The 27,402-nt window shown below is 62.6% G+C and overlaps 2 protein-coding genes across 7 annotated transcripts; one reads left to right on the top strand and one right to left on the bottom strand.

Moving 5' to 3' along the window:
• The first annotated feature begins 530 nt into the window (after nucleotides 1-530).
• On the top strand, nucleotides 531-7,959 carry B4GALT2 (beta-1,4-galactosyltransferase 2). The gene is made up of 7 exons (XM_065673543.1): nucleotides 531-763; nucleotides 2,933-3,319; nucleotides 3,810-4,045; nucleotides 4,119-4,309; nucleotides 4,579-4,701; nucleotides 6,410-6,514; nucleotides 6,674-7,959. The coding sequence occupies exons 2-7, from the start codon at nucleotides 3,004-3,006 to the stop codon at nucleotides 6,822-6,824; spliced, it is 1,122 nt and encodes a 373-aa protein (XP_065529615.1). The 5' UTR covers nucleotides 531-763; nucleotides 2,933-3,003; the 3' UTR covers nucleotides 6,825-7,959.
• A 501-nt stretch (nucleotides 7,960-8,460) lies between these two features.
• Nucleotides 8,461-26,793, bottom strand: SLC6A9 (solute carrier family 6 member 9). Of its 6 annotated transcripts, XM_065673540.1 has the most exons (14): nucleotides 24,992-25,160; nucleotides 22,528-22,653; nucleotides 14,448-14,604; nucleotides 14,165-14,296; nucleotides 12,881-13,127; nucleotides 12,669-12,801; nucleotides 12,308-12,442; nucleotides 12,131-12,234; nucleotides 11,814-12,051; nucleotides 11,589-11,723; nucleotides 11,175-11,274; nucleotides 10,847-10,947; nucleotides 10,488-10,658; nucleotides 8,461-10,274 (listed from the first exon to the last, which is right to left on the bottom strand). In XM_065673540.1, the coding sequence occupies exons 2-14, from the start codon at nucleotides 22,555-22,557 to the stop codon at nucleotides 10,062-10,064; spliced, it is 1,896 nt and encodes a 631-aa protein (XP_065529612.1). In that variant the 5' UTR covers nucleotides 22,558-22,653; nucleotides 24,992-25,160; the 3' UTR covers nucleotides 8,461-10,061. The 6 variants fall into 6 exon arrangements, with proteins under 6 accessions (XP_065529612.1, XP_065529610.1, XP_065529609.1 ...); XM_065673538.1 differs by lacking the exon at nucleotides 24,992-25,160 and adding an exon at nucleotides 26,564-26,793 and having other exon boundaries at nucleotides 11,589-12,051; XM_065673537.1 differs by having other exon boundaries at nucleotides 11,589-12,051; nucleotides 24,992-25,161.
• Nucleotides 26,794-27,402: the final 609 nt, after the last annotated feature.

The raw sequence follows: 27,402 nt of genomic DNA, 5'->3' as shown, positions 1-27,402 counted from the left end.
TAAGGGAGTGGCTGCGGGGGCAAGGGGCAAGCCCTTGCTGTGGTGAGTGGCCTGACACAGGCACAAGGAGAAGGGACGGGGCTGACCAGTACACACCATACCACCGGATTGCTGGCAAGAAGGGACGGGCTGCGGGCGGCACAGAAGTTACTCCTGTTGGGCCGAACTCGCGGTGGGACCAGCCCAAGATCTTTTGTTGGTGTTGTGGTAGGGAGAGTGGCATCCGCAGCGTTTCCTAGCAATGGAACGGGGCGGGGGGGGAAGGCACAAATAGGTCATGACGGGCGCTGAACCCGGCACTCGGGACGGGCCTGGGTGCCTCCCGGAGGGGAGACGGGAACACCGAGACACCGCGCCCGGGCCGCTCGGGGGGTGCCGGTGCCGCGCTTGGGCCCAAGGCCTGCGGGCATCGAGCATCCCGCGGAGGGGGGGGGTCTGTGCCCCCGGCGTCCCGGGCCCCGCGGGGTTGCTCCGGCCCGGCGGAAGCGCGGTCCCTGAGTGAAGGGCGGGCGGCGGCGGCGGCCCCGCCCGGTGCGGCGGCGGCGGCGGGCGGAGCCGGCGTGCGGGCGCGGCCCCGTCTCCCTGCGGCTCTCGGTGGAGCGGCGGCCCGGCCGGCAAGGCCCCCCCGCAGCCCCGGGCATGGGAGCCCGCGGGCCGGCGGCCGGGGCTGGAGGAGGAAGAGGAGAAAGAGGAAGAGAAGGAGGCGGCGGCGGGGGCCGCTGACCGGCGCGGGGCGGCGCGGCGCGGCAGCCCCGAGGCCGCGGTGAGTGCAGCGGCGCGGACAGGCCCGGCCGGGTGGGGGAGGCCCGGGCTGAGAGCCGCGGGGTGCGATCGCGGTCACTTGTGGGTGGCAGCGCCCCGGCGCGGGGGGAAGCGCCGCGTTTGTGGTCGTTCCTCGGGTTTCAGTCAGTTCGTGCGTGTGTGCTGGGGACTGGGAGAGCTGCGGAGGGGTTGGCTGCGCCGAATGTGCCCCTTTGCCCCGCTTGTGGCCACCGGCGCCGTCGGCTCCCCCAGCGCCTCCCTTCTCCCAGCCTAGGGCTGTCCTGTGGGAAAAGGGAGCCCATAGGGACGAGCATCCCAGCCCCATGGTACACACCACAGCGGGGTGAGCCCCTGGGGACCAGCGCCACAGCCCCACGTTGCTTTTAGCCTCTCGCACCCTGTGGAGATGCTGTGTGGGGGAGATGACATCATGTTTCACAGCCCCTTGCCTCGCGGGTGGTTTTGAGCCCACTCATGTTGGTGGCATCCTGCGGCCGACGGAGCGCTTCGCTTTTGTTCCCGTCGAGCACCGCTCTCTGCTCGCCTCGTGGACCGCCCTGCTAAAGGGTCCCTAAAACGTGCTCGTGTTTTTACCCTCCCCGCCTGGCTGTTGAGATGCCGCTACTCCATGTGCTGCCTGCTGCCAGGGGTTTTGGGGAGGGTTTGTGGCCCGCAGGTCTCTGTGTCAAGGGCTGTGCTGGGTAGATAGAGCACTGTGACCATGGAAAGGGTTGGGAGATAACAGCAAAGCCAGCTTTTCTTCAGAGGGCAGCTTTCTAGAACAAACCTGGATGAGGAGTTGGGGTGCTGGCATGTGCATGGCTGTGCCCGTGGGGACCCCACTCTGCATCCTGCGGAAACAGAGGATGGACACAGTTGGGACATTAGGTGCGGAGCCTTTTCCAGCACTTCCCTGCCTGCCACGGGGTCCTGCCAGCACCCCGCTGCCTGCTGGGGTCAGCCCTGTGGCAGGGAGTACAGCCGGAGCTGGGCTGGGTGGGGGATCGCACTTCACACCTCAGCTCCCATCCCCATTCCCAGCCAGTCGGTGCTGGCCGGGTGCCCTGCAGCTCCCCAGGGAGGCCCCACTGGCCAGGACTGGCAGCTGCCTGTGGGCTGGTCCCAGACCCCGGCTGGTTGCCAGCACCCTCAGGTCCTAGCTGCACTCCTAATGGGGGTCCTGCTACAGATCCTTGTCTGTCAGGATCCCACCGGCATCCCTGCAGCAGCACTGGCCTGTCCCAGGACCCCCATGGCCTTGTGAACCCCTGTGCCTGTCCCTTGCGGGGTCGCCTTGCCCTGTTCTAGCGGTTCTGAGAGCAGAGACTGGGACGGGAGCCAGGGCAGGAACTGGGGTGCATGGCCATGCTGCGCTCCCAGCAGTGGCAGGGCTGGGAAGGGACGGGCGGTTTGGCTCGGCCAGGGCTCTCCGGTGACTCTCTGGGCTGCCTTCCCAGCAGGGCTCTGGCACAGCTCCAGTTGTCATGTGGGAGATAAGGGGACCCTGGCTCCCAGCGGCTCCCAGCAGCCCAGGGGCATTCCCACCAGCAGCAGGAGGAGAGAGGACCTGCACTGCTGGCTGTAAGCTGGAACCCCCTGGACATAAACTGAGACACCCCCCTGGCTCAGTTCAGTGTCTGCCCCACAGCTGCTTATCCCACTGGGTGCCCTGCAGGCATGGCACTCATTGTCAGGCCCACTTTGGTGCTTTTGCTGGGGTGCAGCACTTCAGGGTGGGGACGGGATGGAGAGCAGGGAAATGGAGTGCCTTGGAAAGGGGTAGCTGGTGGGAGTGCCCTCGGGCCATCCCAGCTGGCTGCATTTTTGGAGAGCATGACCCTCTCCAAGGGCCCAGTCTCCATGGAGGCTCTTTAAGGTGCTTGTGAGAATGTCCCTGTCCCCTGCACGGTGTTGATGGGAATGGGGAGTGGGTCTGGCTTGGACTGAGCCTTGGAAAGCAGAAACGGGGCTTGCTGTGTAGGGCTGGGGGCCTCTTGTGTCTTCATGGCTGAGCCTTTAGAGCAGAGGTCCAAGTGCAGTACTCAGCCAGGGTGTTTTTTGGCATACTGACTTGCCCATCACCTCTGCATCAGGTGCTGATGCAGGTCAGGTCCCGCTGTCTCAGTGCTGTTCAGGCTGGCAGTGTCCTGAGCATGGGATGTCTCAGCAGGATCGAGACCGTGGCTGGAGCCGGCCCCCTGCCCCGCTAAGCGCACATGTCCGCCTGCCCGTGCCCGGAAGATGACCAGGCTGCTCTTGGGTGTGACCCTGGAAAGGATTTGCAAGGCCGTGCTGCTGCTCTGCCTGCTCCACTTCGTTATCATCATGATCCTCTACTTCGACGTCTACGCGCAGCACCTGGACTTCTTCAGCCGCTTCAATGCCAGGAACGCCTCGCGCGCACACCCCTTCTCCAACTCCTCCCGCCCCAATGGCACCGTCCCCAGCTACGGGCCGGCCGGTGCTGAGGCCCTGTCCCCCAGCACCAAGCCCAGCACCAACCACTCTGCCACTGAGAAGCCCTTGCAGCCCTGCCAGGAGACACCTCCCGGCTTAGGTGAGACGTGGGGTGAGCGTCATCAGAGAGTTGGACATTTTCGTCAAGCATGTTCAAGGCCAGGTTGGACAGAGCCTTGGGTGACGTGGTTTAGTGTGAGGTGTCCCTGCCCATGGCAGCGGCTTGGAACTGGATGATCTTAAGGTCCTTTCCAACCCTAACTATTTTGTGATTCTATGGGTCTGGGGTGGGTACCCATGGATGACATCCTTGTCCCATGGGCCCTGGACGTGGCTTCTGCCTGGTCTCAAGGGTGGAATAGTGGAGAAACCCTGGAACTGGTACCAGGTGTCCAGTTTTCTTAGTGGTGTCTCCAGTCTCTCTGTCCCCATTTGGGAAGAGTTTTGGGCATCATCTGCCCTCGGCAGTGCCAGTCCCCCTTGCAGGTCCCCCTCACTGCTTGCTCTGCCAGCCTGGCTGGGAGCGGTGGGTGACCATGACCCTGACCAAATCCTGTCCTGCGGGCATCACCCTGCCCTCCCTCTTGCAGTCGGGCGCCTGCTCATCGAGTTCAGCTCTCCCATGACCATGGAGCGGGTGCAGCGGGAGAACCCCGACGTGCGCCTGGGTGGCAAGTACACCCCCCCGGACTGCCTACCCCGGCAGAAGGTGGCCATCCTCATCCCATTCCGGCACCGCGAGCACCACCTCAAGTACTGGCTGCATTACCTGCACCCCATCCTGCGCCGGCAGAAGGTGGCTTATGGCATCTACATCATCAACCAGGTGAGATGGGCAGGGGTGAGGAGGTGTTGGGGATGGGGTGGGCAGGCGGGCATTGCTGATCTCTGCCCTGCAGTTCGGCGAGGACACCTTCAACCGGGCCAAGCTGCTGAATGTGGGCTTCCTGGAGGCACTCAAGGATGATGAGGAGTACGATTGCTTCATTTTCAGCGACGTGGACCTCATCCCCATGGACGACCGTAACCTCTATCGCTGCTATGAGCAGCCGCGGCACTTTGCCGTTGGCATGGACAAGTTTGGGTTCAGGTGGGTGAACTGAAGCCTGGGGTGTTTCCACACAGCCAGGGCTGGAGTGGCTTCACTGGGGTGACACTGGGGCCACCAACCTCAGTTTCTCACCTGGGCCCGCATGGGGTTGCTGGCTTGAATTGTGGATGTGGGATGGGAGAGAGCACAGAGCCCTGGATGGGAGGGTGACACAGAAGAGGGCTATTGCTTGTACTTGCGGGTCCCTATGGGGCTGACTCCCATCCTTGCCTGTCCCTGGGCCTGACCTGTTTGCTCTCAACCTGCAGGCTGCCCTACGCTGGCTACTTTGGTGGCGTCTCTGGCCTGAGCAAGTCCCAGTTCCTGAAGATCAATGGCTTTCCCAATGAGTATTGGGGCTGGGGAGGAGAAGATGATGACATCTTTAACCGGTAGGTGCCAAACCATCGCCAGCAGCAGCTGGTTGGGGTGTGCTGGGGTCTTCCTGCGAGCACTGACCTGGTACCTTTACCAGTGCTGGGGCTCCTGGTTTTGTGCAGGACGTGCACAGGGCATGCCACATAGAATAATAGAGTCAGCTGGGTTGGAAAAGATCTTTAAGATCAAGTCCAGTGATTACCCCAGCACTGCCAAGTCCATCACTAAACTGTGTCACTGAGGGTCTCATCTACATGGTTTTTGAACACTTCCAGGGACGGTGATTCCACCACTGCCCTGGCCAGCCTCTTCCAATGCCTTTTGGTGACAGAACTTTTCCTAATATCCAGTCTAACCTCCCTGATGCAGCTTGAAGCTGTTACCTCTTGTCCTATCACTTGTTACCTGGGATAAGAGACCGACCCCCTCCTCACTACAGTCTCCTTTCAGGTAGTTGTAGAGAGCAGTAAGATTCCCTCTTGAGCCTTCTCTTCTCCCAGGGGGAGGAGGCAGGGAGGGATTTAATTACTGTCCAACTTGAGGCTTGGTGATCCCCAGGGATTGAGCTGTCTCTTTCCAGGATGTTGGTATGCACCTTCCTTGCAGCTGAATCCCGCAGCGTGCTGGGGCTGTCATGCTATGAGCTGTGCCAGTGGGGCAGTGTACCTGCGGGCTCTGCTCCAGGCCACGGCCGGAACACTAAACTTGGAAGCATCCAGGGCTGGGAAGCAAAACTTGGAAGTGTCTCAATGGTGGCTGTGCAGCAGCCAAACAGGCATTTCTGCCAGCAGCCGGCAGGCTGCAGCACAGCTGCATGATGAGCCAGAGCAGAACCCTCGTCCACACCGCTGCTGCCTCTTCTACTGTTCTGTGGCACTGCCCAGGGTAGCAGTGTGTGGCTGGTGGTGCACAACCATAATGGCTGGTCAAGCAATCCACCCCTTTTAGGTGCTGTGTACAGGCTGGCACAGTTGCAGTTGCTGTATGCAGGCTGGCACAGTTGCAGTTGCTGTGGGCAGGGTGACATGGTTGCAGTTTACATCCATGGTGGGCTTGGGGTGGTGAACAGGCAGCGTGTGGAGCTCTTGGGAGAGCTTCAGGCTGCCCTTAACATGTAGAGAGGGCCCCAAGGGAAGGGCCGGGCACCGGCATTTGGAGAATGTAAAGAGCAGGGGCTGCAGAAGGGGGGATGAATGGTGATGTGTGCTTGGTGCTGGCTGACCGCAGCTGCCGGCTGATGGAGATGGAGGTTGCCGGGCAGGAGCAGTGCTTTGGGCATACTCTGCCGTGGGGCACGCAGCACCCTCGGTCGTGCCACTGGCTCACGAGGGGTAACGGGTTTAAACTTAAATAGGGGAAGTTCAGGTTAGATATAAGGAAGAAGTTCTTTACTGTGAGGGTGGTGAGGCGCTGGAATGGGTTACCCAAAGACGTGGTAAATGCTCCATCCCTAGCATTGTTCAAGGCCAGGTTGGACAGAGCCTTGGGTGACATGGTCTAGTGTGAGGTGTCCCTGCCCATGGCAGGGGGTTAGAACTAGATGATCGTAAGGTCCTTTCCAACCCAAACCGTTCTGTCATTCTATGATCTTGCCTTGGCACAGCGCTTTTTAAACAGGCATAGGTTTATTTGGTCTGGGGGCTAATCCCTGAAGGCCTCTGGGCTTTGGAATGTCACACCCTGGTGCTCACACTCTGATCCCTTCCTGCTTCCACCCCTCAGCATCTCCCTGAATGGCATGAAGGTGTCGAGGCCCGACATCCGCATTGGGAGGTACCGCATGATCAAGCATGAACGGGACAAACACAATGAGCCCAACCCGCAGAGGTGAGTGAGCTGCAGGGGCTGGGGCAGCCTAGGTGCCAAGTGATCACTGGGCTGCCTCCAGACACCAGCTTTCCTGCTCTGATCACTGCCATGGATGTCCAGCACCACTGGCACTATGGAAGCTATGTCCCCCCCTCATCCTGCTCCCCTTTCTACCAGATTCACCAAGATCCAGAACACCAAAATGACGATGAAGCGGGACGGGATCAGCTCGCTGCAGTACCGGCTGGTGGAGGTCTCACGCCAGCCCATGTACACCAACATCACAGTGGAGATCGGCAGGCCACCCCCCCGCCTGGCCCGGGGCTAGTGCTTGTGCCACTGGCAGAGCCACGGGGACCTGGCTCTGTGTCTGGGCTGGCTGGGCAAGGTGGGTTTTGCCCCGGCTCGAGAGCCAGGACTGGACAGGGATGTTTTCTCCCTACTCTGCTGCCTTCTGGAGACGGCTGCCTCCCAGCCGGCCCCTCGCTCCCCAGGACTTCTCTGTCCCCCCCATCCCCACGAGTGTGTTTGCAGGACCCCCACCCCATACTCACTGTGTTGGTGGACGAGATTGGCCACCCCTTGGCACAGAGGGAGGGGCAGCCCCAGCACTGGTGAGGAGCCCCCTCCCCATGCCAGCTCCTGCCTGCACACTGGGCTGGAGGGTGAGATCCCGCTGCTCTGGGAATGCGGGGGGAGTCCCCACCAGCACTGTGAGAAGTGGGGTGCAGGCTTCCCCCTTCGGCAGTGCTGGAGCCGCTGCTGCCCCAGCCAGGGGTGGGAGCAGCCCAGGCCCCCCTGAGCAGGCAGGATCAGGGTGAGGTTGCTGCCCTGTTGGGCATGCAGACATGGCTCGCTGTCTTCCTCTGCTTTAGTCTGGTGCTTAGAGCCGGGCCCTGTCTCGGCTCTGCCAAACAGAGACCTCTGGTTAGCGAATGCCCCTCGCTGTGCCTCAGTTTACCCAGGGCTGGGGGCTGGCAGCCGTATCCCATCCCCTCGCCCCCAAGGCAGATGCTGTGTGCATGCAGCCCCTGCCTGCGCCTGCCCTCCCCACTTGGGGGGTGGGAATGGGGCTCATTTCAACCCCTCTTGGTGTGGGCTGGCACCAGGAGGGGGTTGCCCTGCAGCAGCAAGTGTCCCACAGGCAGTTTGGAGACTATTGGAGTCTCCCCCTTTTCTGGCTTCCCCCTTCCTTGGGGCAGGGGGGCTGCAGGCAGGAGAGGTCGGGGCCATGCAGGGCAGGTGCCCTGTGCCCCTCCATGGGACTGAGAGCCCCGGCAGTCCCCCACACCCCGCGGGGGGCCAGGAGCAGTGGGGCTGGGAGCGGGGCAGCACGCCAGGGCAGGGGGGCACCGGCGACTTTTGTACATTTGAATGTCTGACCCTTTTTTTCAGCGTACGTTGAATGCAGCGTTCGGTCGCAGAGACCGGGGGTTTTGTATTTAATAAAAGTTTGAAAAGTTCGTGGGGTTCGTGGAGCCGGGCTGGGGGCAATCACCATGAGATGGGGCAGGTCCTGCATCCAGTGGGATGTGGGGAGGGGGACAGCACTGCCTGTTACCTACAGGGGGCTGGCAGAGCCCACCACCACACACACACCATGGGGATCTCTCCAGCTTGCCCAGCAATGGGGGATTCTGCTACGTAAAGTACCCGGCCCCAGCTAGGGTGAGGTACCCAGGGCACATGGGCAAAACTGGCTGTCTTCACTGTGCCATGGACAAGCACTCCCTCGCACCTGGGTGGACAATGCTCTCCCCTAGCAAGGACAAGCCCCCTGTCCCCATCCACTGCCCTATCTCCAGGTGGTTTTGGAGACCCAAGTGGGACAAGGAAGCATTCCCCTGCTCAGTACCAGAGCTGGGCATCAAGGGGAAAAGGCTGTACCCATGGGACATCATCCCCCACTCTCCCCCCAGCTCCCTCCCCAGGCTCCCCAAAGAAGGTCACATCAGGACACCACCTCAGGAATATAAATCTCATTAAAATCTAGGATACTTTAGAACTCTACACCGGGAGATACACTGGCACAGGCAGCGCTGCCCAGGGACGCGCGCGTTATTGCTAACAATTAGAGGTGAAGAGTAGCGGCGTGACACTTGGGGCAGGGCACGGGCACCATGCAGGAAACTGTGCCCCTCTCCATGGCACGGTGGGGGGCTTGGAATGGGGAACGGGGGGAGCTGGAACATCCTGCCGGGGCTCAGCACCCACCGCCCGCCGCCTCCCACCACCGTGCCGAGCCACGCCGTGTCCCTGTGCCAGCCTTGGGGCTGCGGCATGGGAAGCGCAGGGCGCTGGCTGGGAGGGGAACAGCGGGGTGGGAAGGGTCTCACCCACCCACCCCGCATTGAGAGCTCCAGGCCCTTTGGCTGGAGCTGGAAGACAGATTTAAAACCGCCCGGCCTTTGCCAGTGCATCCTGCTCCACTAATACTGGTTGGGGACCGAGTGTCCCCAGATGGCTCGGAGTGAGCGGGCTGGTGCAGCCCTTCGCATCTCTGCTGGTACCTCTTGCTAGCAGCAGCTGAGGGAGGGGGGGATCGGTCCATCTTGCTCCCCCTTAGCACCGTGGAAGGTCCCCCCTGCCCATGCCAGGGCTGCCAGGGAGAGCTGGCTCCTGGTCCTGCCCCATCACCCCCCAAACAGGCTTAAGTATTCGCCAGCCTCCTGCCCCACCATGGGGCAGGCAGCAGCATCAGGCTATGCCCACACTGCTTATGGCTGCGCCAGCTTTGCTGGTGATGCCTGGCCGGCCAGATGGGCACCCACAGCCTCCCAGAGGGGCCACAGGGTGGAGGGGTGCATGGTGGGGGCACATACCAGCTCACCACCTGCACAGCCCTGGGGTACCGTGTGTATGTGCGTGCCCACATAGGCCACATGCATGCCCTTCATCGGTCGATGAGGGACACACACGTGCACACGTGTGTTCTCAAGTGCTTGTGTCTTGTGCCATAAGATCCCGCTGCCCATGCAGGCAGCGTGCTTGTTCCCATCTCCCTGTGCTAGCTCTGTGCCTGGCACCATCCCTGGGCATGGCCACCAGTGGGACCCTGAAGGCTCTGAGCCACAGTGGGTGGGGGGTCCTGCAGTGCCAACCCCACCACAATGCCCCTGTGCACACACACTTGGGGTGGCCATGGGCAGTCTCAGCGTGGTCCTACCCCACTCCTTCCCCATGGCTAGGCCAGGAGGGTGCCCCACAGCGGGGCACCTGGCTGCAGGGGGGCCGGGAGCCATGGGACATCCCGCTCCCCCCATCCTGTGCCTCCCCCCCGGAGCAGGACCCCTGCAAAGTGCCTCTGGCTCCCGGCCCTCCCAGGGCTGTGCCCCCTCCTCTCTTGTCCCAGCGTCGCGCACAAAGGTTACCGTAAACATGAGGGTTAACGAACGCCACGGGGGGGTCGGGGGGAGTTAACCGGTGAGGAGGTGGGGGGGTCTCGGGGACGGGTGCTGAGAGCCCCCCGTGGTCCGGTGCGGCCCGGAGCCAGGCTCCGCCAGCGGAAGGTGCGAAAGTGTCACCGCGCAGGAGGGGTTAGAGGGGGTGTGGGGATGGTGGGGGGTCACAGTCTGGAGTCCTGGCTGTGGGCTGAGCCATTGCTGCCCTGCACGGGGGACGCAGCCTCCGCCTCACTCCGGCTCTTCTCCGGCTGCAGGGGCTGCACCTCCAAGTGGGACTCGGTGGAGGGGCTGAACGCTGGGGCGTAGCGGCCGCTGCGGTGCTCTGCCAGCGCCGGGCCCCAGTCCTTGCTTGCCTTGGTAGCATTTTTCAAGCGCTAGAGAGAAAAGGAGAGCGAGGGGACACGGTTAGCACCCACCATGCTCCCCTGCCCTGCCCGGCCATGCCCTCCCAGGGGAGCCTCGAGACGGGATACCCCATGGATGCTGCCTTCTCACAGCCACTGTGGGTGTGTAGGCAAGTGAAGGACAGCCTTACAGGCAGTCCTGGGTGGGACATGGACAAAGGGGCCTGCACCCTAGTCACCTACCTCCAGCAGTGTGTCCCCCTCAGAGCAGCACACTTTGTAGATGGCGTAGATGGGGATACAGATGACGGAGGAAAGTGCCATGAGGAAGCCGATGCTGATGGCCCAGGTCGGGTAGACGTAGTCATTGTAGGAGATGGGCCGGTACTGGATCACTGTGAAGACCAGGATGAACTGGGGAGGGACAGGCAGGATCAGCCAGTGGGGAGCAGCCAGCCTGCTCTGCATCCCCCCAGTCACCCTGCTCTGCCCCCTCCCCACTGCTCTCCTGCAGCCCAGCACCATCCACCCCAGCAGGCTGCCCAGGTGGGCTCTTTGCCTCCTCCTTCCATGGCCCCATGCCCCATAGTCACAATGCTCACAAAGATGATGGCAGGTGAGATGAAGCGCCAGCAGATCTGGAAGAAGAGCGGCGGTGGGAAGCCCAGCATCATCTCAATGTCCTTGAAGTAGTTGCGATGCCCTGGGGGGGACAAGAAGCCATCAGCCCCAGTGTGAGATGGATGGGAGCCTGTTGGGACCCCAACTGCTGCCCCGTGTCTGTCTCCTCCAGATCTCGGCTAGTGGGACCCATCAGGCTGCTCAGGTCACACCTGATTGGCCAACAGCCTTGCCAGTTAGCACAGGGCAGATCACCAATTGGCTAGATATCAGAACACTCCCTTCGCCATTGGCTGGCTGTCCACCTACCGTAGATGTACATGATGGCCACACACATGATGCAGGAGATGACGACCAGTGAGAAGCTGGCGGCGTAGTTGTCCATCAGCAGGAGCCAGTAGATGCCCGCCTGTGAGAGGGACCCATTTAGCACAGCTGCCCCAGTGGGTACCACTGCTGTTGGCATGGCAACAGAACAGCCATGCTGCCAGCGTTGTGATGGCAATGCACAGCTGAGTTACACCCACAGCTGTTGGCATGGCAACACCCAATGCCAGGATCAGCATGGCGATGCTTAGTCTGGATACCATCACCACTGTTGGCATGGCAACACCAGGCCTTGGGTGTCACCACCACCAGGGTGGTCATGGCAACAGTTGTTGGTGTCAGCTGGCAATCACCATGGCAACAGCACCCCACCACCACAGCCCCATGGTCACCTACCTGAGTGGTGAGTGGGACACCCAGCAGGAAGCCCGCCACGGCTACCCCCAGCGTCACAAAGGTCTTCCTGCGGATGATCCACTCGTTGCCCACCTCATCCACGATGGCCGTAACCAGCGTCTCTAGCAGGCAGAACTGCACATGGGGCAGAAGGGGCAGTACGTCACCACCATGTCCCACCATGCCGCCACCCTGTCCCAGTACACTGGCCCCAACGTGACCTACCTGTGTCCCCAGCCCCAGGAGGATGAGCATGAAGAAGAAGAGGATGGACCAGAGGGGTGAGATGGGGAGCAAGGTGAGGGCCTCGGGGTAGGCAACAAAGGCCAAGCCAGGGCCATGGTCGGCCACCTTGGAGACATCCACGCCCAGGTGGTTGGCCATGAAGCCCAGGATGGAGAAGATGACGAAGCCAGCGTAGACACTGGTGGCGCAGTTGGTGATGCTGATGATGATGCTGTCCCTGAGGGGAGAGAGGTCTGGGCTGGTGAGAGGTCCGACAGACAGCAGCAGGGCTGGTGGAGCCATGGTCGGGCACTCACCGGTAGCAGTTGTTGTGGAACTTGTTGTAGGAGGCCATGGTGATGAGCCCACCCCAGGCACAGCCCAGTGAGTAGAAGATCTGCGAAGCTGCATCACCCCACACCTGAAGCAGTGGGGTGGTCAGTGCTATGTCCCCATTCCCCCCTGTCCACCCGCCACCCCTCATCCCTGCTCACCTTGGCATCAAGGATCTTGTCCCACTGGGGTGTCAGGTAGTACATGATGCCAGTGAGGGCCCCCTCCAGTGTGATGCCGCGCACGAAGAGGATGGTGAGCACCACGTAGGGGAAGGTGGCCGTGAAGTACACCACCTGCGGGGCAACACCTCAGGGAGCAGGGCCACGGGAAAGGGATATGGCCTGGGACAGGGTGTGCTTAAGTGCTGGGATGGAGCTACGGTCAGGGAAGGTGGCACTATGGACACAACAGGAGCTACATTCCCAATAGAGATGAGGATGTGCCTAGAGGAGGAATGGCCACTACAGAGGGGGCATGTCCACACCAGAGATGGGGCTGGGAGGGAGAACATATGGGTACCTTCCCCGAGGACTTGACACCCTTGATGAGGCAGAGGAAGACGACGACCCAGGAGACACCGAGGCAGCCCAGGAGGGGCAGGCGCACCTCGCCCAGGTTCCCGATGTCATCAGACAGGTCCAGCACGTACCTCCTGCATGGAGGGCAGCGGCTGTCAGCACGGCCCCACCATCACTATCACCCCCCTTATCCCTTGTCCCCATCCCCGGTACCTCCAGTACTCCTCACTGGGGCTGGTGCGCTTCTGAGTGGCGTTGAGGGCGAGGTTGAGGGCAGCGCGGCTGGAGAGGTTCCCATCCAGCACCCCCACGCAGTCAGGCGTGTTCCAGGCGTTGCTGCAGTATGTCCAGGGCAGCACACGCGTCATGGACACAAAGAAGTAGTAGAAGGCAATACAGATCACCACGTTGTAGTAGATCCCGATGTATGTGGACACCACCATCATCCCGTAGCCCACGCCTGGGAACAGCACCGGGGAGGGGTGAGCGGCACGGTGCGGCACGGCGCGCAGCACAGGGGGTTGTGGCGTGGTGGGGAGGGCAGCATGCGGTGCCAGCGGCAGCTTGCAGCCACGTTGAGGCTTGTTTCTGGCTGTGGCACTGGGGCGGGGACACTGTGCAGGGGTTCCTGTACTTTCAAGCAAGCCTGGTGGTGCTGTGTCCCCTGGGACGTGTGGCAATGCGCAAGGGGTGCATGGACCACAAAGCTGCAGGAAAACCTTTGGGGCCTGAAGCCCTGGAGAACCACTGGGTGGGGGTCTCTCCTGGCTATGGTGGTTTTAGGGCTTCAGCTACCTGGTGGCATGTGACAAGGGCCACACAAGCACAGGGAAATGCACACAGGAGGGTGGGCTGCCCACAGTCAGATGTGACATGTGGTCATGTCACCCATCAGGTAGTGTGCAGGGTGCACCAGGGGAGCCAGCAGCATGGGAGCACACCGGTGAGGCAGCAGAGTTCAGCCGTGGCTGGGCAAGTTCTGAGCACAGCCAGCACCCACACATGTGGGCACAGCACCCGCTGCCTATGGTGCAGGGAGAGGACTGCAGGACTGTGCCCACACCCGGAAGGGCCACGGGGACCTGCAGCGTGTTCAGGGGACCAGAGTGGCCTCTGCAGCAGTGATGCGTTGGGGACACGTGTGGCATGTGCAGGGATGTGTGTGTAATGCCTGCAGCAGACGCCAGTGCAGGGCTGGGGTATGCGCAGGAGATGCATCGCATGCACAGGGGTGTGCGTAACGCGTGCAGGGAACGCCAGGCGGGCTGCGTGTGCAGGGCACCATGGCCCAGGCTGGATGTGTGTACGGAGGACCCATGCCATGCATGCAGTGATTGCATGTGCAAGGGGCAAGACACAGGAGCCTGTGTGGGGCCGTGTGGTGTGCCAGAGGTGTGTGGGCAGGGGACACATGGGGTGTGCGGTGGGACGTGACGAGGGCTGTGCCAGCAGACATCCCATGCTGGCACGTGCTGGTGGGGATGGGCAGCTCCTTACCTTTGAACATGGGGCTGACCCTCCAGACCCCGAGGCAGCCCTGGCTGGCGAACTGCCCGAAGGAGAGCTCCATGAAGAAGAGGGGGATACCACAGAACACCAGCATGATGAAGTAGGGGAACATGAAGGCACCTGGTGGGCAGGAACCAGGGGGTGAGAGTGTGCCACGGCCTTGGGCACAACTGTGCACCCTGCACCACCCCAGCGAGCCTGGGGCTGGCAAGCACCACACAGGACCCCCCCTGCCCTGAGGCACCCCCCTGCCCAGCCCCCCAACACCCACCTCCCCCATTGCGGTAGCAGAGGTACGGGAAGCGCCAGACGTTGCCCAGCCCCACGGCATAGCCCACACTGGTCAGCACGAACTCGATCTGGTTGCCCCAGTTGCCACGCTTGACGCTCTTGTCCTGCTTGCCTCGCTCCCCGGGCACAGCGCCGTTCTGTGGAGAGATGTTGTGGGGTGTGTTAGCCACGGACCGCCCTGCCAGCCCCATCGGAGGGGTGACGGCCACCGAGCAGGGCTGGGTGGTCCCCAGCATCCTTCCAAATCCCCCCCTCATGCCAGCCCCCCCTCCAACCATGCACAAGCAGTGCCAAGGAGGGGGAGGGCAGTGGTGGTGCCCCCCCCTCAATGAATAGCTCTGCCTGGAGCCCGGCTGCAGCGAAGGAAGAGCCTGCAACTCATACAAAGCAGGTCCGGGCGCCCGAGCACAAAGGGGCCTCTGTTCTCACACACCCCCCCTCCCCGTGCCCAGCAAGAGAGGTCCTGCTGGGTGGCCACTGCCCATGGCTGGGAGGGGAGAATGGCGGGACCCCCGGGGGGAAGCAGGGTCTCCCTTCAATGGGGAGTGGGGTGCAGTGATTAGAGCAGAAGGGGGCCCGGGTGCCACCCCCAGGAAGGGCACCCTGCAGCAGATGGGGTCCTGTCCAGCAAGGCACCACACTTGGGGCAGCGCAGGGAGGGTCCCATGCAGGTGGGTCCCCTTGGTGAGGCAGCCCCACCATTCAGCCATCCCTCACTGTAGGGGACGGAGGGGAGACAGAGAACGGCAAGAAAGGGCGCTTTGTGCAGGCTGCCACACAATGCGAGCTCACACCGCGGACAACAACAACAGGGATGAGCGCCCATCACCGGGTGGACCCGTCCCAGCACGGCCCTGTGCTCACATTAATGTTCTTCCTGGATGCTGCTCAGCTCTGGCAGGTTGTGCTGAGGGCAGATGTCATTTTTGGGTGCCGCAGGTACTCCAAACCCTTCCTTACCCACCTGGGGCCAGGTGATAGATGCATGGGATGAGGGTGCTCATGGCCTCACAGCACCCATAACACTACAGGAGCAATATGGGGTGCCACAGCCCTAGGAGCATGCCAGTGCCAGTCTCCCCACCGTGAACACCCCACTGTGTGCCCCCCACGATGGCTGACGCTGGCAGTGAGCAGGCCACAAATGGGAGCCGTCACCTCGGATCTGCTCACGCCGGCGGGGCGCAGGCAGCAGGCGCGGTGCACCTAACCGTATCATTTGATTAGGGCCGGCACAGCCAGGACGTGATGCCCGGCGACTCCGGCACCGCGCTGCCAAACAAAGCCATCTGCTGTAAGCAGGGCCCGCACGCGCCAGGGGCCATGGGGGGCTGCTGGGGCACAGGGATGGGGGAGAAGGGCAATGGGGGGATCGGTGGGTACTTTGGGCCAGGCTATAGGGGTGATGTTGGCTGAGCCAAGGCATCAGGGCGAGAATGGCAGACCCCATGGCAAAGGCTCCATCAGAGAAGAGCTTACAGCAGCCCCCAGTGCTAGGGGGGATCCCCCCTCCAGGGAAGACTCTTATTATGGGGTGCCAAGGGGTTGCCAGGGTAGGGGGATAGAACACTGGCACTGTCCCCATGCCTGGGCACACTGCCCGCTTGAGCGGGCTGATCCGATCGGGAAGCCGCTGATTAAGCTGCTCGCACTAATGAGGCTCCTAATGAGCAGCACAGCCAGCAGGAGGGGGGCAACACTCCAGCCTGCCTGGCACAGGGTCTGGGGGGGACAACACAACTGCATGGCCCTGGCTCAGCTCAGAGCTCTGGAGCCCAAAGGAGACCACATTCCTGTCCCAAAGCCGAAAGGCCACCCCTCTGCTCAGGTAATGCTGGCATGGCTTCACCCCCATGCCCAGTGGGGCACCCCAGCTTTGAGCCGCCTGGCACCAGTGCAGTGAGAATGCCAAGCCTCTGTTCTTTCCCTCCCTACCTTTCCATTCCTGCAGCACAGGGCTTAGGCTTGCTTGTCCCCAATAAGGGGCAGCCACATGTGTGCCCATGCGTGCACAAGCACACACACGTGCGCAAATGCTTGCGTGTTCACCCATCAGCTTGCTCCCGCTCCCCCCCTCTCCCCAAATCTGGGAAGGTCGCCTTGTCCTTTACACTCATTAACCACCCTTCCAACCCCACATGGTAAAAGAGGGGGGACACAGAGAACCCAGGCATCTGGGAAGATGAGACACCCCTCTTCCCATTGTAGGGATGGGACGGAGATGGGCTGCAAAGGGGAAACTGCTCCACGGCAAGAATGCAAACTCGAGGTCGGAATGATGCTCCCAGACCCCAAATTTTCCATATATGTGCTACAAAAGATACCTGGCTTGGGTGAAAACACTGTGGGGGGGGGGGAAGAAGCACTCCTCAAACACACTAAATATTCTCCAAGGGGGCAGAGGGGCAGCAGAGGCTGCACACAAGAGGTGCCCAGGCATCCCCTTCCTCCCCTTTCCCCAGGGACCAACCCCCTCACAAACCATGGCCAAGGCCTCCCCAGCCCGGCAAAGTGGGTATCATCCATCACACTGCCTGGCATCGGAGCCTTTCTCATGCTAAGCAGCATCTCCTTGCACAATGACAGCTTGGCTGGGGTGCCCGGATGCCCCCCACTTCCCGAAGGGGCCTTGATTTATGGCTGGGAAGTTCATGGCAGTGGTGGAGTCCACGCTTGGGGATGTCTCCATGGGAGGCATGTCCAGCATGGTCCCCCACTCTTTTTCCCCCCACTCGAACTGCCCCCACAGAAGTACCTCAGCCCAGCAGAAGCACTCCGTGGGGCATCAGCCTTATCCAGCACCCCTGAACAAGTGAGGGACCCCCAATTCCTTCCCCAGTCTCCTAATAGGGTGCTGGGGCTGCTCCTGCAATACCAGTGCAGGATTCGTCAGCCCTGACATCATCAGCCTGATGTCATTGCTCTTTGCCATGGTGATGGTGTAAAAGTCGTGCCTGAGTGAAGCAGAGGCTACCGGAAGATATAAATAGATGCTAAATATGTCTTTTGGTAAAACAGCACCTCTTCCAGGACAGGGAAGTGGGGTGCAAGATGCCTGGGACATTGGAATCCCAGCGTGGGGCAGGGGTCCCCAGTGACAGAGGGATGGAGTGACTTGGATAGGGGGGTCCCATTTGTCCTCACTGGCAGTCCACAGATCCTGGGTGCTTGCAGGGGAGATGCCCCTAGAATCAGGCCCTGCCCTCTTTGTCCCTGCCACATGGGTAATGAACCCACATCAACATCTTAGCTCTGCCAGCCCCACCGGCCCATCCTGGCCATCCCTGTGCTCTCCCTGTGGTGCCCGGACCCATGTTTTCCCTGCCCTGGTGCAACAGACGCATGACATGGGGGCATCGACATCCAGCACAGCCCAGACAGTGGGAGCATCACTTGTGGATGCCAGGATGGGCAAAGGCAAGAGAGACACACCCAGGGCCAGGGGGATGCAGTGCTGAGGGGCTTGTCCAAATCCCACCAAATCCCAGGACCCTTCAGCAGTGCTACACAGCCCTGACCACCCCCTTGCAGGGAGGCTGCCCAGCCCTATGGACAGCCCTGAGCACGCCCTGCCAGCCACCCACAGCAGTACAAGCCCAGCCCTGGGGGGCCATGGCGAGTCAGGGCAAGCTTTGACATTGCTTACTAATGCCCATGAAACTGGGGGATAAGCAAGAGGATGGAGGATGGATCTTCACCGCTCCTGCAGCACTGAGCGAGGAAAAGGGCTGCTATGCCTCTCTTGTAATCAGTCGGTTCCAGAGTTAATGAACACACAACTGTCAGACAATCTCTTCTTGCTCCCAACGTGGCTGAGGCCACGGAGGGGCTTAGTGCCACACTGCGTCCTCCCTCCCCAAGACCACCCCACGTCCCTGGTTGTGGGGCTTAGAGGTGCCTCTCCAGCGTCCCACAGCACAAAGCTGCAGCTCAGCCCTGCAGATCCATCGCCCGGGAACCAGCACAAAGGGGCTTGGAGAGCCATGGCCGTGGGGGAACAGTGCTGGAACAGCCACCATCCACCTTACTCTGCCCCATTAGACCCCGCTCTCACCTCCCCACTGACCTGCTGAGGGGGCCGGCGGGGGCCCAGCTGCCCGTGGCCGCTATCCGGGGGGCCAGGCTGCCCGGCTCCGTGAGTCCCCAGCTTCATTGGCACCTCAGGCTCCGGCGCAGCAGCCGCCCGCCTCCCCCCGCCCGCCGCTCCAGCACTTGGCACTGCTCCCTGCTCGCCTCCCGGCCAGGCTCAGCCCCTCGCTGCCCGTCCCATGCAGCACCAGCACCCGCCTGCCCCACACCGCAGGGACCCCGTGCCTCAGTTCTGCCCCCACCACGAGCCACGTCCCTGCAAGCCGGGTTCCCTCCCCAGCAGGCGCGGGCAGGACAGGCAGCACAGCGGGCTGAGCCCCGTCCCGTTTAATGAGCCCTCATTAGTGGAATCCAGCTGCTTGCAGCCCCGCACGCTCCAACAGGCACCGCTGCCCTCCCTGTGGGCACTGCTGCCCGGCTGGCTGGGGCCAGGACCTGTGTTTGGAGTGCAGCAGAGGACCGTGTTCCACTCAGAGGCCCCTGTCCCCACGCCCAAACACCTCCAGCCCCACACGTGTTCCTGTCACTGTGCCCATCACCTATGCAGCCATCCAGCCCTGCATGCTCAAGGGCTGTGGGGACCAGGCATGGCCCCGCTTGGGGACAGGGACACAGGGACAAGCCTGCTTGCTGGCACATCCCCAGCCTGGTGCCACTCTACCTCACTCTAACGTCACACCACTGGCACCGTCATGGGCTCTGTATGGCAACCCTCGCAAGGTCACTGCCCCGCGGGGGACCATCTGGCTGCAGGAGGGCTGTGCCATGACCCCCCTGCTCCCCAGGCACCCCGCAGCCTCCCTGCTCGCCCTCTTGCCAGTGCAAGGTGGGAACATGGTGGGGTGCTGTGTCCCATGGGAGGGTGGGCACAGGGTGCGCCCCCAGCCAGGCTCGGGGCACCCCAGCTGCTCCCAGCCCCGTGTCCTGGCTGGGGAGCACAGCCAAGATGCCATCGAGGCGTGATGGTGCGCCGAGGGCGGGGGGACAGCCCAGCGCTTTCGGGCAACCATCTGGGGTCCGGGCAGCAGCGGCTGCGGGCGCGCACGTGAACAGCACACGTGTGCATAGCGGGCTCTTGGCCCCCCGCACGCCAGCACCCAGCGCTTGTTCCTGTCCCCTCTTGCACTGGCCACCCAGGAGCTTGGGACATGCACCATCCATGGGATAGCAGCACCCAACTGCGCCCCATCCATGGGATGCGTGCAAGCCCAGAATCACCCCATGCTGTGCCAGCCCCACTGATCCCAGCATAGCCCTGCCAGTCACGCGCTTCTTGAGCTTTGGACACCCCACAAGGTGCCCACACAAGCATCCCTCTGTCCAAACCCTCCATGGGTTTGGCAGCATCACTTTGCCTAGGCCACCCGCACACAGCATGAGCGCATCATGGTGGGACCCACCACCCCATCCCAGAGATGCCAGGCCCTGTGTCAGCCCATGGAGCACAGTGCTGCTCCCCTGGCAGGCAAAGGGAACTGCCAGCCCCACAGGGACACATTGCTGGAAACAAAGCGCCCGCAGCAGGACTCTCACCTCCCCTGGCACCCAGGTCTCCACCCTGGCTAAACAACAGAGGCAGGGGCAATGGTCGCATCAGGGATGGCCATGTATCTTCCAGCCCTCGTCACCCCATCCCCAAGCAGGGCTGCAGGTACCTGGGGCGGGGACATGCCCCAGTGCCACCATCCCCATGCTGAGTGCTTCCTGCTGGGGCTGCCTTTCTCCGGCCCCATTCTCCGGGGCAGACATGATTCTCCTGGGGCATTCAGGCAGAAGAATCCCCCGCCAGCCCCCCCATCACTGCCCCTTGGTATTCCGGGAAGGGCTCCCGGAGCCAAGAGCCATTGCCACAGCTCCACTGGCTACCATGCCCATGGCCGCTGGCTGGTGACACCGCACCGTTGGGGGTGTCTGGGACAGGCACCCCCAGGCCTTAACCCCAGCAGCGTGGTGGGAGCAGTGACCCAGTGCTTGCCAAGGAACAGCAGGGAGGGCACTGCCTGCCCTCCTGCCTGCTGTTTTGGAGTGAGTAAACTTCCCAGAGGCATCCACAAAACACAGAGCCTGCCAAAGCAGGACGCAGGGACACAGCACCCTCAACACATCCAGACCAATTGGAGGGCTCAGGCCTCAACCCACAGGTGGGGAAACAGGCACAGCAGCACATCACCTTGCTGCTGCCTCCATCACCCCGTTCCCTCCCCAGGCAGGGCACAGTGGGCACCCCGAGCCCCATCACAAACCCAGCGGCTGCACACACATCCCTGGACATCGGTTGCACTGCTGGAGCCTGGCTGGGCTGGGAGCAGAGGTGGCAGGAGCTGCACCTGCAGGCAGGGATGAGAGGACAGGCAGGGACCGTGCTTTACCAGGTGACTGGCAGGGCCCTGGAGGCAGGCCAAGGAGATTAGCTCCCTTCCCCAGTGACCCACGTGGCTTGGCAGCCAGCACCCGTCCCGCCACAACTACTCCCACGGCTTGCAGTGCAGGGATGCTCTAGGAGTGGGGATGCTCTGGAAGAAGGGATGCTCCCACAGGGAACCCGTCAGGTATTTCTGAGAAGCGGGTTAAAGACTGCCTGGGAGTAGGCGGGTGCTCCCATGCCTGACTCCCTGCTGTGGGTGCCAGGCTCAGCCCTCACCTCAGTGCTACGCCAGCTGCTCCAGCCAGGGCAAGAACACACAGCAAGGACACAGAGCCATGGCAAGCACCCCATGCATGCAGGAGCACATCCGCGTGACAGACCTCCATTCAAACACGGGTACATCCCTAGCATCTCCCTGTACCCAGACAACAGCTTCTCCTGGAGAAATCTACCTCCTTCTCCCGCCAGCCATTCTGACCCTTCCACATGCCCGTTGAAGGCAGGATGGGTGCTGGGCTCCCCACTGCAGGCACAGACAGTGGGGCCATGCTGGGACATGCAAGCAGAGGAGCTGCGCACACACAAGCAAGCTGGAAGTGCCTGCTGGAGCACGCTGCTCCCCTGGCTCTTGGCTTCCCAGGAAAGTCCTGGCTCCCAGCCCTCTGGCTGGAGCATGCAGCTATTTCAGGAAGCCCCCCGGGAAGGGGAGGGCGCAACAATCATGTCAGCCCCGATGTTCAGCTCCCATCCATTGGGAAAAAGGGAAGAGTCAAGCACAGCCTGGGTTCACCTGCCCGGCACAGTGCAGCAGCCTGGCATGGGAACCTGATCTCAGGGCTCCCAAACACCTCGCTGCATGGCAGAGCTGCCACAAGCATGGGGCTACTGCAGCCCTCCAACAAGGACACACACCAGGAACATTCCGCATCCACCCAGCCACTGAAGCCATCCCTGGTGTAGGCAAGCGCAGGGCAGTGCACAGCATCCCACCACTTGTGAGGATGGAAGATCAGGCACCACACCGGTGCCTGGAAAAAACCTGGCTCTGTCCCCACACCACAGAAGCATAGAAACAACTAGGTTGGAAAAGACCTTTAAGATCAAGTCCAACCATTATCCCACAGCTGCCAAGACCAGCACAAAACCATGTCACCATCCTACCAGCTCAACCCGCGAGAGCTTGCCGGCTGTACGCAGAGGGGAAGCAGCTCCACACCATGCCCCTATGGGGACATCCAGCACGGAGGGGCACCCACACCCTTTAACAGGAGCAGGCAGAGGAGCCGCCCGGCTGGGGCTTTGCTCCTGGGGTGCTGGGGCAGGTGATAAGGCCAGGCAGAGAGCCTGGGACGGGTGATAGCATCTCCAGGAGTGGCGCGACACCGCGCCCGAGGAGCGCACAGGCAGCATGCTCAGGGCAAGCAGCGGCCAGTGTCTGCCCCACAGTCATTGTGCTGGGGAGCACCATGGGTGCGCAACCCTGGCCAGGGGTTCCAAGGGAGCATCAAGCCTTAGAGGAGCCCTGGTGCCCTGCTCCCTGTGCCGGGTGCTCCAGGTACACAAGGCAGTGGCCCATGCCAGCCCGCTCCCCACACCCTGCACTTACCAGCAGCCCCTCGCTGCACTTATCGGCCATCCCTGGAGGCTGGAGCGGGGTCCCTCGCCTGCCCGCTCTCCGTCGCGCTGGCTGCGGCACCAACACCGGTGCGCTTCAATCCACCGACAGAGCAAGCTGGGCAGAGAGGAGAGACACCAAGAGAGACGTGACTGGTGGGGTGGACACGTCCCTCCCCGGGCCTCCCCCTCCCTTCAGGAACCAGGGGGCTGTGCCAGGCGGGTCGCTCCCCTGTGCCAGCCTGCAGGGCACAGGCATGAATGGGCTGGCAGCGGGGTCTCTTCCTGCTGGCTCCCAACCCCTCCAGCATCTCCGAACCCCAGCATCCAGACGAGCGAGCGGTGGCTCCTAGGTGTTTCCCAAGAAGCAGTTAAAGATTTACCAGGTGTGGACAGGCAACCTTGTGGGCTGCTATCCTCCCAAAGGGTGGGCTTTGGGGGCTGCAGGCAGGAGCAGGGGCCCCCTGAGCTCTCCCCCCAGCAAGAGCTCAATCCGAAGTGGCTGCAGCACACAGCAGCGCTGGCACTGGGCGCTGAGCGGGGCTCAGCTGCCTCACAGGACACAGATGGGAAACGATTGCCTTCTGCCCCGGTGCATCGCATGCACGTGCGGCGCAGGGGGGCCGAGCTGCTGGGTTCTGCTGGGCACCAGGTGCTGCTGGACAGGGTGCAGGCAGCTGCCTGCACTGCCTGCCCCAGAGTGGGGCTGCTGGGGGCCCCTGTGGAGCACCAGGGCCTGACCTCACCCGAGGGACAGTTGCTTTTGCAAAACACCATTGTGATTGTCCACGCAGCAGATCCAACCTTTGGTGTGCTTGCTGGCCAGGGGAGGACCCCAACCCCTGCCAATGGTCCCAAACTACCACCACCACCAGTGGCCAAGCACCTCAGCCCTGTCCCCAGGCTGTCACGGGTCTGGAGCGATCAGCAGAGGGGCACAAAGCTCTTAAGCACTGGGGAAGGGAGCATGGGTGGTGGAGATAAAGGGCAGAAAACCAGGGGATGTAGGGCGAGCCCCCAGCCCTGGCCACAGCCACTCCAACTCAGGCAGGCTGCCTCTAGCAGATACGACATCCCATCACCAAAGCGCTCCCTGGGAGAAGAAATGTCATCAGTGCCACAAGTCTGGCTCCTCACATGGCACAGGGACCTCTCAGAGGTGGGAAGCACAGGGTCAGCGGACGGACCTCTTCCCTCTCACACGCTTATTGCCAGTCAGCCAAAGCTGCCTGTCCTGCAGCCCTGAATTCAGCCTGGGACTCATCTTGCACCCGTGAGGGTACAGCACCCGAGGGGCCGGCTCACCACTCCCCCTGGGGTCTGCCAGGCACTGATAAGGCTGCCTGCCTGCATACACACCGCTGGCTTTGGCTCCCAGCCTGGCAAGGAGGTGAGATCTGAGATCCCAGCCAGGTGCAAGGTGGCAACGGGATGGATACAGGGATGCGGGAGGCTGCGGCATCCCCACGGAGAGGCAGTCAGGGATTGGGATGCAATGCATTGGTGCTACGAGGCAGCTCTCCCGGGGCTGCGGGATGCCATGACAGCTCGGAGGGCAGGGCGGCTAGTACCTAGAGACGGGACTGGTGGTACCCTGAAGTCGGGACACCCAGACACCAACCGGGGCTCCCGGCCAGCGTGTCACGCCTCGGCGGGGGAGGCAGCACCAGGGGAAGGCCACGGATGCTCGGCCGCAGGATGGAAAACCCGTCCCCGTCCCCTCCCACCCAGCGGGCGGCTCGGGGCGCCGGTGCCGCCGCTGCCACCTGCGAGGCCATTTCCTTTGCCAGCATCCGCCGGGCCCGCTGCGGCCGGTACCCACGGGAGGCGGGCAGCGGGCCGGCCTGCCGCCGCCCTGCCCTGCCCTTCCCTTTCTCCCCCCCCCCCGCTCCCGGGAGGCGGCTCCGGCGGCAGCCCCGCGGGCAGCGCCTGCCGCGACGCGCCCGCCGCCCGGCACCCCCCCGCCGCCGCCGCCCGGTGCAGCACGGCGGCGGGGGGGCCCGGTTACATCAGCCGCCACGTGGTGGCTGCTCCGCCGCCCCGCCCCGGCACATGCCCGTGGAAAATTACCGCCAGCCCCCCCGCCCCGGCACCGGGCCGGGCCGCCCCGGTCCCCGCCGCCCCCCGGGTGCAGCGGCAGGCGGCCCCGCTCTGCGCGCCGCGCCCCTGCGCTCCCCCGGTACCGCGGCGCCGCGCCGGGAGAGCAACAGATGCGGAACCGCCCCGCATCCCGCTCTCGCCACCGTCCCGGCGGGTGGCCTCTGCCGGTGCCGTGCCCGGTGTCGCTACCGGTGTCGCCGGCTCCACGGATGCGGAGCACCTCGCTGCCCCCCGTCCTGTGCCCTTCAGTCCGGTCCCGTCAGTTCCCGTCACCGGTAGCCTCCCGCCCCGCCGATGCTCCCGCGGCTGCCGGCCTGGCCGGGTACCCGGTGCCGGCGAAGGTGCGCGCCCCTTACCGTGCCCATGCCTCCCCCCGGCCACCACCGCCGTCCCTGGTGGGCCCACGAGTGAGCCGCTCCACCGCACCCAATCCGGTACCGGTGCCGTAGCAGGCCCAGAGCCGCCACCGCCGCCGGTGCTGCCGACTTAATGAAAGTTTGGAGGTCGATGGGGGCTGGCGCCGCCTCTCGCCCCCGCCGCCGCGCTCCGCCCCCCGCGCCGCCGCGCTCCCCAGCGCCCCGCTCCGGTACCGGCACCCGCATCCGCATCGGGGTGCGGGCACCGCGAGGTGTGAGAGCGCGTACGGCACGCGTGGGCACACGGGGTACACATGGTGCGCACAGTGCACATGGTGCGCATATACACGCATGGGCACACAGGTACCCACGGCACACACGGGCACACACGGGCACAACTGCACACACACAGGCATATGGCACCCATGGGCGCACAGGCACACTGTGCCCTTGGCACACTTGGGTATACACATGGCATTCTTGGCACACATGGGCACTCACAGCACACATGCAGTCCACAGGCACATGGGCACCCAGGGGAGGGGTACATGCAGGCTTGCACAGGCACATGGTGCATATGAATATATATGGGACATACGGTTACACACAGGCTCCTATAGGGCACACATGCATCTGCACATATATGTTTTCACAAGCACACACAGAGGAACATGTGCACGCAGCATGTACAGGCTCACTCTGCCAGGGCACCCAGGCAGGGGGATGGCCACAGGCTCCAGCCAGGATGCATGCAGTTAATGTAACCATTGTACATGTATGTACACATGTGTGCATGTCTGTGCATGTGCGTATGTTTGGTGAATATGTGAGGGTCCATCCACATACTCCTGTATGTCCATGCATGTGCATGCTGCAGCAAGCTGTGATTGCTGGCACATGTACACATGTGTGTACGTGCAAATCTGTACAGGTATAACTATATGTTTAGGTGTGCGTGTACATGTGTATACACATATAAGTGTACATGTCTATATCTATATGCTTACATGTGTATGTGGCCATCTACATGTGTGTGCAAATCTCCATACCTCTCTGTGTGTATACATATATGGGTATGTATACACACATGAACACGAGTGTACCCAGGAGTGGATGCATGTACTGACACGCACATGCCCATAAACACACGAGTGCATGTGTGTGTGCCCATGTGCATGTGTGCACATGCGTGTGCACATGCGTGTGCGGCTGTCACGCCCCTGCGGCCCAGGCCAGATGTTTCCAGTAACACATGACGGGTGCGCCGGGGGCCGCCCCTCGCCTGGCCCCTCGCCGAGGCCTCCCCTCCCTCCCCCTCCTGCTGGGCTTCCCGCATGCTGGGGCGAGTGCCTGCACCCCGGCACCCTGAGCCCTGGATCCTGCCCAGCTCCAGAGCCTCGGGGTGGCTGTGGGTGCAGTGGGGGGAACCTGGCGCCCCACAGCCCCAGTGCTTCAAGTGTGCCAACAGCACAGCCCTTCCCACATCCCATCGGGTGCCCTCTGGTCCCTTCTGCCTCCACAGCCCTGCACCCCATCCCATCCTGACCCCCCGGCTTGGGGAGCAGCCCTTACCTGTGTCTCCATGTATCCCTGTTGTCCCTGGGGGGTTGCTGCCTGGTTTAAGGAAATCCTCAGCAGTGGATGGGGTGGTGGAGGTGGGGGAGCGATGGGGTGAGTGACTCAGGGGTGTCTGGCCACCTACTGCAGGCCCAGCCGCCCAGGGTGCTGGGTGGCAGGATGGGGGACGGCGCCAGTGCACTCATGCGCTGCCACTGCTTTCGTTTTGAAAGTAAAACCAGAGTCGGGGCTCCCACAGCGGGAAGGGGAAGGCAGCAGCGAAACCAGAGGGTGCTCAGGTCCTCCCACTCCCTCCCAGCACCCGCGCGTGGCTGCTTGGCACCACGAGCCGGGGTTGCTGGCTAGCACCCTCACTCTTGGCTGCACGCGGCCTCACACCCCTCCCTGCAGCCCAAATCTGGCACCGAGCACCTGAATGCAGCATCCCACACCCAGCATCCCAAATCCAGCATCCCACGCCCAGTACCCTGCGTCAGAGCCAGAACCTGGCTGCAACCCGCGCCCCTGCCCCAGGGTCTAGGCTTTGGAGAGGAGCTGCCAGCTGCAGAATTGCAGACTTGACCCCAAGGGATGGATTTCTGTGGGAGAAACTCATGCTTTCAAACCTCCTCCTCAGGGTCTTGCTCTCTTTCTGTGCATCTCATCTGTGTGCTTTCCCATGTCTCCACTTAAGGAAACGGGAGGAGAGGCCCTGCAGCCCCCAGAAGGTCAGCAAGGGGCTGCTTCTGCCCCTGTGAAGCCTCTGCGATGCTGCAGTGTCCTTGCAGCACTCTCCACCTGAGTATAAACGCCTCCTCCCCAGGATCCTGGGTGCTTTGTGCACCCATGGCTTT

Source organism: Lathamus discolor, chromosome 3 (genome assembly GCF_037157495.1).
Source record: "Lathamus discolor isolate bLatDis1 chromosome 3, bLatDis1.hap1, whole genome shotgun sequence".
NCBI lineage: Eukaryota > Metazoa > Chordata > Aves > Psittaciformes > Psittacidae > Lathamus > Lathamus discolor.
Note: the sequence above shows the minus strand (reverse complement) of the source record. Positions and strands in the feature narration are given on the sequence as shown.